General features: G+C 40.1%; 1 protein-coding gene across 1 annotated transcript in view; it reads right to left on the reverse strand.

The window, feature by feature from the left end:
- Positions 1–13,762, reverse strand: part of LOC138261580 (galanin receptor 2b-like) — a 776,066-nt gene that overhangs the window by 247,677 nt on the left and 514,627 nt on the right. The window contains exon 2 of the mRNA XM_069210663.1: positions 7,916–8,307. Coding sequence (XP_069066764.1) covers positions 7,916–8,289 — 374 coding nt within the window. The 5' untranslated portion in view covers positions 8,290–8,307. The remainder of the gene's footprint in view (positions 1–7,915; positions 8,308–13,762) is intronic.

Here is a 13,762-nt window from a genome sequence, read left to right on the forward strand (position 1 = left end):
AGTTTTGATGGACCTACTGCATGTCCAGCTGTGTCGTGAATGCATGATACAGTACTTTTGCTTACCTTTATTGGAGGAACTAAATAGCGACTGGTCTTTGTCCTTTCGGCCAGTAAGGCTCTACTGCGTGCAGCCTTTGTTCTGCTGTCTTTGGTGCCCTTTAAAGTGTGCACCTGACATCTGTCTTGCAGTGCAATTGGTACAATCTACAGACATGGATCTTTCAGGGTTAATTTTTGATGCTGTCCCATGAGACTGCCATTGCTTCAGGATGTCTTTTATGATGCATTCTACATGGATGTGGATGCTGCAGCTCCAGGATTCCTTTCTTTTGGCTCACCCAAAGCGGGCACTGCACAAGTTGCTACAACCTTGATGGCTGAGGATTTTGCCAACGTTTGATTCTTCGACTTGCTTATCCAGGCTCTTGTGGTTCTGTCGTCTGCGGAAGATGGATCCACCTGGATTCTATTGACGCTGGCAATATGGATGACATCTTGGAAGCCTCCACCATTTTTCAAATTTGGCCCTTGTTTGTAAGCAAATTGTTCTGACTGATTTTATATTTTTTATTGCATCTTTTTTAATTCAGCTTGTTATTTTGCTTGTTGGAATGAACATTTTATTAGCATTAGTCCCTTAGAATTTGTATTCTCATGGCCAAGAGGAAGGGCGTAGTGAGGCCCTTTTGGACCTATGTTGGTTCTCTATTTTACCTTTGTTCTATATTTTACATTTTATATTTTTTAGCTGCATTGTTTTAAACATGGCTTTTTAGCTGTGATATGTTACACTTTGCTTGCATGATACTATTATAGGAATATATTGTATGAGTTGCTTGTTTTAGTTATCCTTTTCTCAATAAAGAATCAATATAATCTGTTGAAGGCTAGGAACCTTGTATGCGATATTCTAGTGCTTGTGTTGCCCGTCCAGGAGACAGCTTCTAACATCTAGACATAGCATTTATCAGAGTTGTGCTTCCAGCACAATGTGGCTTTTATTATAAAAATGGTGCACTGACCAAAAGGGGAACTCTAGCTGAGACCATCCTGTGATGAATGCTGCCTTTGACATTCAGATCTGCTGGTGCTCACCTACCAGCGTCCTGAGAGGATTGCCATCACACTACTGTCTGACTCCTGAAGCATTTTCCAGGTATGGTGCTAAGGCTTATCCCTTACATTGGGCAAAGGCAGAGGGTAACCTGTTATGCTCCCTGTATAGTCCTAGGTTTATGTAGGAAAATCTAGAAATCATTTATCAGGGTTTATCATATTATTCATGCTCTTTACCACATTATGTTCATAATGCTGGTTAATTTGCTTTATTTTATCTGCCTAGTTATCTCACCTCATTCTCTATATGCAAGATTACGATTGTTTCAATAAATGTATTGAAACTTATCTCGTACTCATCTCATTTCTCTCTTATATTTCTCCCTGGCATGCATGAATAATACAACGAAAGGGTGAGATCTGTTTCCACAACTTCCTTGGGAATCAGAGTGTCCTGTTTAGGTTCCACAATCACCTTCCACCCCCAGCAGGGATAGGGGTGTTGGTGAGGCACTGTGAGCTAGCCAGGAATTGGGCCGGCGGTTTCTGATGGTGTGGATGGACTTAGGGCGTGATTTAGATGTTGGCGGTAACAATTCCGGTGTCGATTTTTGACTGTAAACCCGCCTGCCACTAGGACGGCCCACCCGCCATATTTAGATGTTGGCAGTCCCATAGACGAAACATTGCATTCGAACTGCTGTCTCTGCCAAGAAACACCTGGCACGTGAACGCCATGAAAGGGAAAAGGGGATGCCAGTGGCACCGCAGCCGGCCTTCCAGCCGTGCAGTTTTAGATGTGCTTTGGTGGATTGAGTGTGAAGGGGGGTAAAAACTTACCTCTTTACCACTTCTCCCCATCTTCGACTGGACATGACTGGAAAACACCTGCCATTGCTGCTGCCACCAACCCATGGAGAAAGCACAACCACCCACGGTTGTCGGACTACAAGGTAGGGACGCTGCATTGCCAGGGTACGTTGGATGGGCACTGCACAGGGAATGGGACCACAGAAGACATATACATGTCACAGTCATTTTTAAAATCACTGTGACATGCATATATTGGGGACATAAGTGGGTCAGACATGTGTGGGGGCACACTGGTACACAACACGTATTGCACACATACACAACTGTCATTTTGGTGCAAGTATTCATTGACAAACAATGCTGGCACCACAGTGACAATACAGTCATACCTGTCAACTGTGTCCATGTGTGCACATTGTCTTGCAGCACCGCCCATGGGATTACGACCCCCCTTTCAGCCAGCTTTTACATGGCAGTTGCACCACCATGTAAAAGCTGGCGGAAAGGGAGTGCAGGAGCCCCGTGGACAGTCACATCGCACTTTTCACAGCAATGGTTGCTGTTGCACCCTACACACCACAACATTGCCGCCAGCTCAATTATGAGGCAGCATCAATTTTGTGGGCTGTTCACTGCTTGGCCCGCGGGCGCAAATCACCATGTAATGGGACCAGTGGGAAGGCAGCTGCAATGGCAGCAAACCTGACCGCAGGAGTTTTGGCGGGTAACCTTTTTCGCCCGCCAAACTCATAATGACCTCTTTGGTCTTCTAAGAGCCTATAAAATCTCAAAACTAAGTGAGACTAGCTCCTTGCAAATAACTACGACCCAAATCGGCTTTAACCCACACCAGTGGTTCCCAACCTTTTGACCCCCTCTTTATCAGTACTGGAACCCGGGGACCCCCACTGAATCATTGTTGGAATCTGTGTACACCCCCATTAAGTCATTACTGAAAGCTGAGGACCTAATCTGTTAATATTATTACATTTTCTAAGCAGCCACAGACCCCCTGAGGAGGCTCTGCGGACCCCCAGGGGTCCCCAGATCACAGGTTGGGAACCACTGATCCACACCATTAGAGGAATTGGTAAAAAAGCAACCACAGAAAACAGAAAGGTTTCATTGTTGTCCAACAGCACGGTTTCATCTCTTCTTTATGAAAACAATGGAATTTAACAACCAATATTTGGCAACAGATAAGAGGGGAAGTTAGAAAAAAATGAAAAATGTAATTTCTCCACTAACTTTATTGCAGAGGAGGAAAATGTATTTCGAAAAAAGAATATGGAAAGCCATTTTTGGACTACAAATGGAAATGTACTGGAGTGTATTTTACCAAAATAAGGAGTGTTGGTATACATGCTCTACACAAACTCAATACCAATATGGCAATTTAAATATGGCCTACCTAAATAAAAAAGGTGAATGTACACAAAAAAAACTCCCAGAGTGGATAGATCAGGCAATCATGTTTTTGATATTGGGAAATACAGCTATGAAAAGCTGTGTCTTGTTGTGCATGAAAAGTTTCGATATGATCCGTTAAGCGGAGTCTGAGAAAAAGGGGGGTGGGAATCAAAAAGTGTGTTTCCCATGTTAATTCCCATAGACTTTTTAGACTTACCTGAAGTCCGAACCGCTGGACAGAATTACACCAAATTTGGCATATATGTTAAAATATAAGTGTATGTATACATATATATATATATATATATGTGTGTATATATATATATATATATATATATATATATATATATATATATATATATATGTGTGTGTGTATATATTTACAATTTTGCTAAGCATTACAAATTTTGATTATATTAAAAATTAAATAATTTATCATCTTAAATATAAGGAACTTATTAATAAACAAATCTGAATTTTAATTACTTAAATAACTTTTATATGTAGTGGATGATAAGTGAACATTGCTAGTTTGAGTGTTTTTTTACATGTTTACATTTTGTTACAAAAAATAATACTTATAAAATAAATTAACGTATAACAATTATTTAAATATTCATTCAATATTTAATTTGATGAGTTAGTGTGCTGTAATATTTATTTGTATTAATTATAAGGTATTATTAATAATTTTCAATTAATTTACAATTTTATTTTACATTTAAATATATTTTTTATAGATTGATAAACGTTATTCATTTTCCCTACGCCATACCATAAGAAGCTCTCTGCCTCGGCTGCAGAGATCTATGCCTATGTGTTAAAAGTTATTAGTAGTAACTATATATTTGTAAATGTACTCTTAGATATTTTCACCCCCTGGTTTTAGGGAGTGAGACATGTATGTCAACACTTAGACTCAATCTACACTCAACCCCACAACGGTTTACACCTAAGTGCAAGCATAAATTTACATGTGAGTATATCTACACATGTACATTTAGCTTTCAGACTTATTGTATCTAAAAAGTGCTTAAAGTGGAGTTTGGGAGAGCGACATCAAACCATTAGCTTTTATGTTCTTCTTCTTTCAGCCAATTAGGAAATTGGCTCTCACACCTCATTCCATTTACTCTTTCCGTGTCTGTCCTTCCACTTTCAGTGGAGTCCTTGCATTTTAGGACACAGGGACTGCTTTCTATTCTCTTCCTCTCCTGCTCCCGCTCTTCCCTGACCTCCACACTCTCTCTTCCTGCCTTCCACCTTCCTTCCCACTTGTCCCTGCTGCTCTCCTGTCCCTCAGCTTCCTGCCCCCATGCCTTTTTTATTTTTTTTATGTTGGTATTGGCCCAGCAGCAGCTCATTAATATTGGCTAGCCTGACAATGTCTTCCCATGTGCGCAGTATCCCGTACTGTACTCTTAATGTGCCATTCAAAGTGGCTGTCAGCCATCTTGGAGTAGTAAATTAATAGTAAACTATAAAAAAATGCAAAAATCCAAAGCACAAGTGGCCCTCTTGCAATAGTTTTTCTCATAAACTATAACAGTAAGATACTAGGGGCAGACGGAATCCGGGTGGAATTGTATGCCACATATAGGGAAGAACTGTTGGTGGACTCTATGCAGAGGCACTACAGACAGGCCATCTCCCCCTCACCACAAATGAGACCATAGTAATACCATTATTAAAACTGGGAAATCCAGCTGAGGAAGTGCACCCCTATTGTCCATTATCAGTGTTGAAAAGGGACTATAAAATTCTGAGTAGAATACTAGATACGCACCTGCTTCCATACATGCCTCATTTCATCCACCATGATCAAACAGGGTTTTTACCACATTGTAATACTGCAATTAACATTCAACATCTCATTTCCCTCCTACACCCACTTCTGCCAGGGGCAGAGGAAACAGTGATCATAGCCATCGATATAGAAAAGGCAATACAGAAAATGGGATTGGGACAGGGATTCATCAAATGGACCAAATTACTATATGCAGTGAAAACGACTCGTATTAAAACAGGTAGAACAATTTCGGGATCCTATGTGGTGGGTAGAGGAACGAGTCAGGGATGCCCCTATTCTCTGCTCCTATTTGCGGAAGCGGTGGAATCACTTACACATGCCACTAGAGTGGGGAATTATTATAGAGGGCTGTAAGCATGTGGAAATCTGCATAGAATTGCATTATATGCAGACAATATGATCCTCTTCCTCATAACTTGCAGGGCCAAACTTGGGAAGAGTCCACATTTAAATACCTTGGAGTACAGATTTCTCATTAACCTTGCAACCTGTTGGAGGGAAATGTAAGTGCAGCAATTAGAAAACACAGAATAAATGTAGTCTTCTGGAAAACACTTCTGCTTTCTGTAGCAGGCCGCATATCGGTTGCAAAAATGGTGGCTTTGCCAAGTCTACTCTATTTCTTCATTACCCTGCATATATATCTTCCCTGATCTCTCTTCCGAGAACTGAACCCAATACTGATAGAACATATTTGGGGAAAGGGTAGGCGAAGAGTAGCTCTGGGCAAACTACAGAATCCAACAGGGGAGTGAGGACTAGCAACACCAGATATGGAACTCTACTACCTGGCCACTCAGGTCCATTGGTTTCCACAATAGTTATATGCAAGAACGCAACCAGACAGGGAGATACCTCAAAATACCCCATCCTACCACACACTACTTCGTATCCTCGTAGCACCTAGAGGAACCCATTCTGAAGACCCAGCAGAATTAAATGTCATTAAGTTCTGCTGGTTGTGCAGTTTAAAATGCACCTGGACCACATCGCCATATGCCCCAGACCTCCCATTGAGTTGTTCAGCGATACTACCCAGACTTAGAGTCCTTAAAGGGATATCCGGATGGACGGAACACAATCTTACTAAAGTAGGGGACTTATATAGGAATGGGGAGCTAATTCCTTTCGAGAACATAACTGAAGAATATGGATTACCACAAGGACAGTTCCTACTGCATCGAGCACTACTCACTACAATTAGACGACATTGGGGAAAGGGAACAACAGAACCCCAACAGCACTTGGGCTGCCAGAGGCTATGCACTATTAGTGGTAAAGTGAAAGCAATCACGCTCCTTTATGGGACACTACGAGCAGACACATTACTCGCATTGGACGCCTTACGCCTCAATGAGAAGGAGATTAAGACTCCCCAGTTGATGACACTAAATGGGCTAATATCATTTTGCCCACATATACAGTATCTAGAAATGCCCAATTTGCCCTCACTGCACCAAACAGGGAGCTGACCTATTTCACATGCTGTGGTCCTGTCCTCATTTGATAGAGTTCTGGGAGGGAGTATTCCACTGAATATCTAAAGTGACTGACAGAAGAATCCTGACTACTCTTCTGACCGGTATACTGGGGGATTTCCATGTCCTGGATCACTTAACCTCACTAAAAAAATCATTGACCTGGCCCTCCTGTTAGTAAAAAAACACATTCACGATGCATTGGAAGGCCCTTAGAAGCCCTTGTCTAGATAAATGGAGGGAAACCCTGCTCTCATGGGTGGAGCTAGAGGGACAGGTATCGTTTCAAGAAGCAGCGAAAGGACAATGTACTCCAGAGAAAGCCAGGGCCTGGGACCACTCAGTTGATAGTCTAAAAGAACCTACAACAGATTCCCCTGACACTTCTGTGACGACTTGACAGAGTACTGACAATGAGGAAGCAAGGTGCATCTAAATTACACTTCTAAAGAGCTGAGCTCTAATTGGGACTCAACACGTCAGAAGACACGGTATTGAACGAGTTAAAAGAGAGCATATGCAAGGGGGGGAATTGCAATTTTGGATAGTTATCAGTGGTGGAACTCATGTAACAAGACACTATGGCACTTATTTGGATAGCTCTAGCAATGATGATTATTCTTCCAAGTCATAAATGTGATACATAGTGTGTAAGGTTCAAATTGATATATGACAAATGTATGATGTTCTCGGCTGTGATTGTTTTACCAAAAATGGCAATAAAATATGTTTGTAAAAAAAATAAAAATAAAAACTATGAGAGAAAGAAATTCTAAGATGATGCACCTCATGCCATCGTGCAATGTTCTTTTTAATACTTTATAATTGATTTAACCTTCCAAGATGACCAATGGACATTCTTGTTCCGTAAATTAATAATAAGGTATGCACACTGCCAAATCAAACAAGTCTTTGAAGGGCTGACTGAAAACATTTGTCAAAATTTGGTGAATAGCATGTCTGGCTTCCCAGAGATTCCCTGCCTAACTTACAAATGGGACAATTACTAAGATTCCGTAGGTGGAGCCTCAGCTGACTATGACGTTAGAAACACCCTGACTACACGTCAGATGTCAAACAGCCACCAGCTCCACAGAACTGGAAGGGACTCCCTTTTTAGGGGATGGATTCAAACACTGCACTTTAGGGGAAAATCCCTACCAGCATAGCTCCGCTCTTTCACTATGACCATGAAGCCAGTGGAAGTGGGCCCTTTGCCATTCTAACGGTTTGGCGACATACCTGACAAAGTCAAACTGATCCACTTACATTTAATACTAAAACATTCTCGGTAGGTTTTAAATTCCTCGACCCTTAATATTCATTGAGCCAAGTACAACTCTTACCTGTCCACTGAGACTGCTGCCAGTGTAAAGCTGCTGGCATACATGGTGAGATAGATGAAGAAGTGCACAGCTTTGCACATGAATGAGCCGAAGACCCAGCCCTCCAGCGAGTAGATGGTGGCCTGGAAGGGCACACAGAAGATGATGAAGGAGAAGTCAGCCACACTGAGATTGAGAATGAAGAGGTTGGTGGTGTTGTGGTTCATTTGGCCATTGCGCAGCAGGACAGCCAGAACTAAGCTATTTCCCACAATGCCCAGGAGGAAGATAAGGAAGAAGACAACAGGTACGATGACGCTGGCAGGGCTAAACTGATAGCTGTCAGAGGAGTTCCAGTGCCCGGCCAGGCCAGCAAAGTCTTCGTGTTCCGTCATTCGGCTCACACAAGGATCCTAGATGGAAGAGAGACAAAGACTTCAGAAGGGAAAGGGGGAGCACAAAGTGGGAAAGAGGGTACATAGAAGTTAGAAAGAGTGAGACAGGAGCATGAGAAGAGAGACAATGAAATGCAGCATGGTACAAAGAATTGAGAGGTATAAGGTTTATTGAGTGAAAAAAGTAGAGGGATGCAAACAAGGAATGGCGGCCATTGAAAGAGTGTATTCGGTTCCATTCACTCATTGACCGTTAACGTTAGACACCCTCCCAGGACAGCTCACATAACGTGTGATGGTGAGATAAGTATATAATAAGCCAGCTAAGTAGTTTTGCTTTTTTGGATGAGCATCTCATTTCCACAGCCCACTAGAAACGAATGAATGCCATATTCACACCTGAACCCCTGGTGTGAAAAGATGTCCTTGCATTCTCAGTGCACGTAGGGTAGATATAAAGAAGAAGGGGCCTGTTTGTTATAAAAGCGTGAGCGTAAAAAGAGCATGGAGAGAATGAGCCAGGAAAACACAGTGGCCAGTTCACAAAGGCATTTATGAGGACAGGAAGTAGTACTACAGGAGTACCCATTAAAACTTCATGTGCACATCAATGCCTTTGTGAATGGGCCCTAATAAGAACAGAATTAACTATCCAGCACAAGCAGGGGCTGTTGACTACTGTACCAAATGCATCTGTTTACTAACTAGTGCTCGGACAATATCAATTATCAAATCTTTGTGATGAATATTAATGAATATTAATAAAAGTTCAGATGTATTTACTGAGATTGTGTAGTACTGATTATCTCATATTCGTACTAAATATGTAAGGTCAATGCGGCGTAGGCAGAAGCTTTGGAGTGAAATGTTCAGTGGTGGTTATGGCTCAGCAACATTATAAATGAACCATACAGCAACACCTTATCTTAAGAGAAGTTACAGGACAGGGGCATTCTTTAGTCAATTTATGGTGCATAGGGCTAATGAGAGGCATGTGGTTTAGCTCACTCTATTTACGTTCTATATCAGTATTGTAATAGCTGAAATTGAAATTGCAGGTCGGGAGCTGCGGAAGATCGTGGCCTGGGCCATCCTCATACTCATTCTCATATGCGAATGGTGTCTTAATTTTAGATCATACAAGCAAACGCCATTCAGTATGCACTGACAATGATATAGCTCTACTCAAATGAGGAATAACTTGATTTCTTTAAACCTCTCTTATTGTAATTATGAAAAACAACGGTAGATGGCACCTTGATACACATAAATAGCTATACCAACTAAATAGAAGTAGCTGGAATTATTGTTTGATGAAATATTTTCCTGGTTTCTCCATACGTGGAGGCTGGTAATATCCACAAAATCATGCTTGAATACGCCGAGGAACTTTAACGCCAAATGTGGATGTTTTGAGTGTTTGTCTCACACTGCCTCAGTGTGCTGATGTTGGTTATTGGCCTATTCTATGGCCTACTTCCAGTGTTTATAGTGAATTTTGATCTTGTAGAACATGAGTTTAGGAGGCTGGTGTTTTGTTTAAGTCACGTCACTCCTTTGAGGCTACCGGAATGGAGGTGAAGTTGCAATCAAGTATGGCTTGCTACTACTGGGGACAGATATGTTTGGTGGTAAGGCGTCCCGGGATAATGATAATACCTTGCTGTCATTGATTAAAGAGTCAGGCTAAAGGGTAGGTAACGTGCGGCAAAGTGGGTTACGAAACTGATACCTGTGTTGGCTTAGGTCTGGTGTGGAAAAGACATATTGTTTTGAACAAACACACAGAAAGCATGTTTAGGTTTAATCCCCGTCAGCCACAGGTTGCTTTGCATCAACCTCCTGCAGCCATTGCCTTATAACAATGTCATTCAGATCCTAGATCAGTGCAGATGAATATTTCTATTTCGTCCTCACTCTTGGCGACAAATAATTTTGGTTGCACCAACATGCGTTACATGAGTGACATAATAATGTAATCGACAATACATATATTGTGTGCTTTAATGTTACTAATGTAAAGTTGATCATCTAAATTGTATTACTAAAGGTACATTCATAGTAGAAGGCTAGTAGTTCATATATATGTGTGTTCTAATGTTTGATTTTAACATAATGAATTGCAGTACTCGTACATTTATATTCATATGTTCTGATTATGGTATTATGATGTAACCACATATATATTCATGTCTCATTTATAACTCTTCCTTTTATTTATAATTGTAAGTTGCACTTATAATCATGTAGTTTGAATGTGCATTGAATGTCTTATTAAGTTAGCTTAATCAAAGGCCTGAAACATTTGGGGCCATATGTACGAACACATTTTCCCATTGACACAGAATAGGAAAAACCCTTTGCTACATCTGGCCCTTGGTTTCTTGTGTCTAAACCTTTAACGTGGAGTTTTGTGCACTTAGCAATATTCTTTCTTTGCTTATGCGTCCGTGTGTGCCTACAGTTTATGAAAGGAATATTGTGTGTTAAAGATAGGGGGGTACAGGAGGATACTTTGGCAAGGACAAGGAGTGCTAACAAACTGACAAGAAAAGACTCCTGTTAGTATACCAGACACAGATAAACGTTCAAGGTCGTCCTGATGTCCAATTTGTCAGATCAGAAACCTGAGACAAGTTGCCAGTTTCAAGTGTGCAAGGGAAATGGAAAACCTCTGGTGTGGGTGACATGGTTTTCTCAAATGTTCTGTATGTTTAATTGGTATTCACCTAGTTAGCCAGAGACAGATTTCCTTGAGACTTGGAGGGGTACAGACCTCTCTACTCTTTATTCTTTTGTGTGGCTTTATGCTATGCATCACCTCTCTATCAGAAATTCTGAGGTTTCTGTTATGCTGACACGTCCTATATTTCCTGAGACTATTTTAGGATTTCCCTTTAGGTCAGTTTAGGATACTTGAATTAACTTAGGTTCTCCAATGATTAGACCAGAAGACCACAACTTATATACTGATTATCAGATTTTGTTTCTAATCTTTTGCATGGCTTCAACTGAAATTCACGTATGCCTTATGCACATACGATTTAATCCCATCAACGCTTTACTGCACCTATTGTCATTTTGTACCTATATAGCATGTTTTTGAGATTCATTTACATCAGTGTGGACCTTAATTTGTAATAAACGTTTGAATTTTACTCTCCATCTCTGGGATTTGATGTATAACCAAATAGGTTACACTGTTAGTTGACCTGAAAGGTTGATGTTTACTTCCCTTTACCTCTCAGGCATTCTAAAAAGGTCTGCCGGAAAAAGAAAAGTAAGAACATGTACTTAGAGCATAATCATTCTATTGGACAGTAGACATATTTCACCTCCTAGGAATTGCTTCCTCTGCAGTGCATGAGGTATGTTGTTTACAGAATCTATCGGCAGAGACTATTTGCTTAGTAAAGGAGCCATTTAAAAAAATCTCCCTCCCCACACTTAAGGCAATGTATTCAATGTGACATGTCAGCACTAACTTTTGTTATAAAGACATTTTTGAAATGCCCTTTTAAAATACCCCCAAAAATTTGTCAGGTGTGGTATTCCAACAAAATCATAAAGTGTTGTGTACACAAAGCACTAAATGAATAGTGTTCAAAATGTGAATTATTGACAACTAACACATCAGGCATATTATAATTTGTAGTTTCTTATGTAGCTAGTGCTCCTTGTTCATGTAAAAGCATGGCAGGAGCTAGATTGGGTTGGCCATGCTAGTCCTTGGTGTAGCCATCTTCAAATATTTCTGTGAGCAATTATTATCATTCACGGATATAGGACCACTGTGGGAAGTAAAATGTCAATAAATGCCAGCTTCATTTTTTAGTAGGGTGGCATGCTTATTCTGGGCTGTTTGTGGTAGGACTGTGGTTTCATTTGGGCTTCTTTTCAAAGAGAGCTTTATTTCTTTTGTTTTTTTCTGCATAACCTTGATTTGGTCTTGTAGACACGGAGAGTTGCACTTATTTTGGGGATTTTAGGCATTATGTTGGCTTGTTCAAAGTGATACTACACTTCTTCTGATTTTGCGCCAAGGGTAATTTTAGATCTAAATGTGATTTTTGCTTCTAAATGTGTTTATGACTAAAAAAAGTGATGTTAATGCTGAACTAAGGGTGTCTTTGCATTTAAAAGTAATTTTATACTTAAATGTGTCTTTGCCGCTATATGATTTGGATTCTCCTCCAGATGTCTCCACACTCCTATTGATGTTGCACCAAGTGTGATATTGCAGATAAATGAATGTTTGCTTCTGAATGTGATTGGTGTGACTAGAAGTGATTCCATCATCCTGCTGATGTTGCACTAAGGGTCTCTTTAAACCTGAAGGTGATTCTGTTCCTACATTTGATTTTCGATGTAAATGTGATTTGTGCTATTAAATGATTTTAAAGTTCATGCTGTTGGTGCGCCAAGGTTGGTTTTCCACATCAGTGTGCAGACAACCAAATGTGATTCTACTGATACACACCCTTTACACCAAAAGTGACAACTTACTACCACATTTCTCAGAGTGAGTTTTTATCTAGGTGGGATACTACACACCTCCTGAATTTGCTTTAAGGGTTATTTTAGCACCCAAATGAACTATGGACCTAAATGTGATTTTATTTGTCTTAAATGTGTTTTTGCACCTACAAGTGTTTCCACGGTCCTGCTGATAATACTGCTCTACTAATATTGCACCTAATAGTCACTTTTGCAGCCATGTGTTATTGCTCCTAAATGTTGTGTGCTTTGAAGTGTTTCAACATGTCTGCTAATGTTTCATATGTTCAGTTTAGTTACTTTTGGGTATCAACAACAACAGCACAAACAAAATACATAAGCATAACACTATACAAACAATCCATTGCGCAATAATTACATACATACATATTTCACAAATAATTAAGATTAAAAAAAATATTTATAGTGCCATTGCATTAAATCTCATACACAATTATTCCAGTTGCAGTTTGAAATCTAAGTCAATGGTGTTCAGTATAAAATCAATTGGACACTTTAAGATATGTACTAGCTTTAAGATGTGTACTACTGCAATACCAGGCAAACTGGAGAAATTCAGACAGTGAAAATAATCATGGTTAACGATCTATCACTTTAGCTAGAAAGACAATCTGTACTTCGTGATGCCGTATGTTTTCAAAAATGGAACTAGTCATTGCTTTACAATACATTTAATGCAGGGAGCATATAAATAGAAAATTAACTTCAGTGTCTCGCCTCCCCAAGCACAAAAAGCAATCTTTTGTGTGAATATTTGGTAAACACTGTAAGAGGTAACATCCCTAATATACATTTTAAATACAAAGATTTGGTGGAAGATACACATGCCCAATCTAGGTAGTTCTCAGAAACCTAAAAGTTCTGTTATGGTGCAGATAATTTTCAGTTAATGTTCCCTGAGTAGAGGAGGTAAGAAGTCAATGTACGGAATCCTTATCAATAGTCAAGCGATGGG

The sequence above is a fragment of the Pleurodeles waltl genome, chromosome 10, assembly GCF_031143425.1.
Source record: "Pleurodeles waltl isolate 20211129_DDA chromosome 10, aPleWal1.hap1.20221129, whole genome shotgun sequence".
NCBI classification, from domain to species: Eukaryota; Metazoa; Chordata; class Amphibia; order Caudata; family Salamandridae; genus Pleurodeles; species Pleurodeles waltl.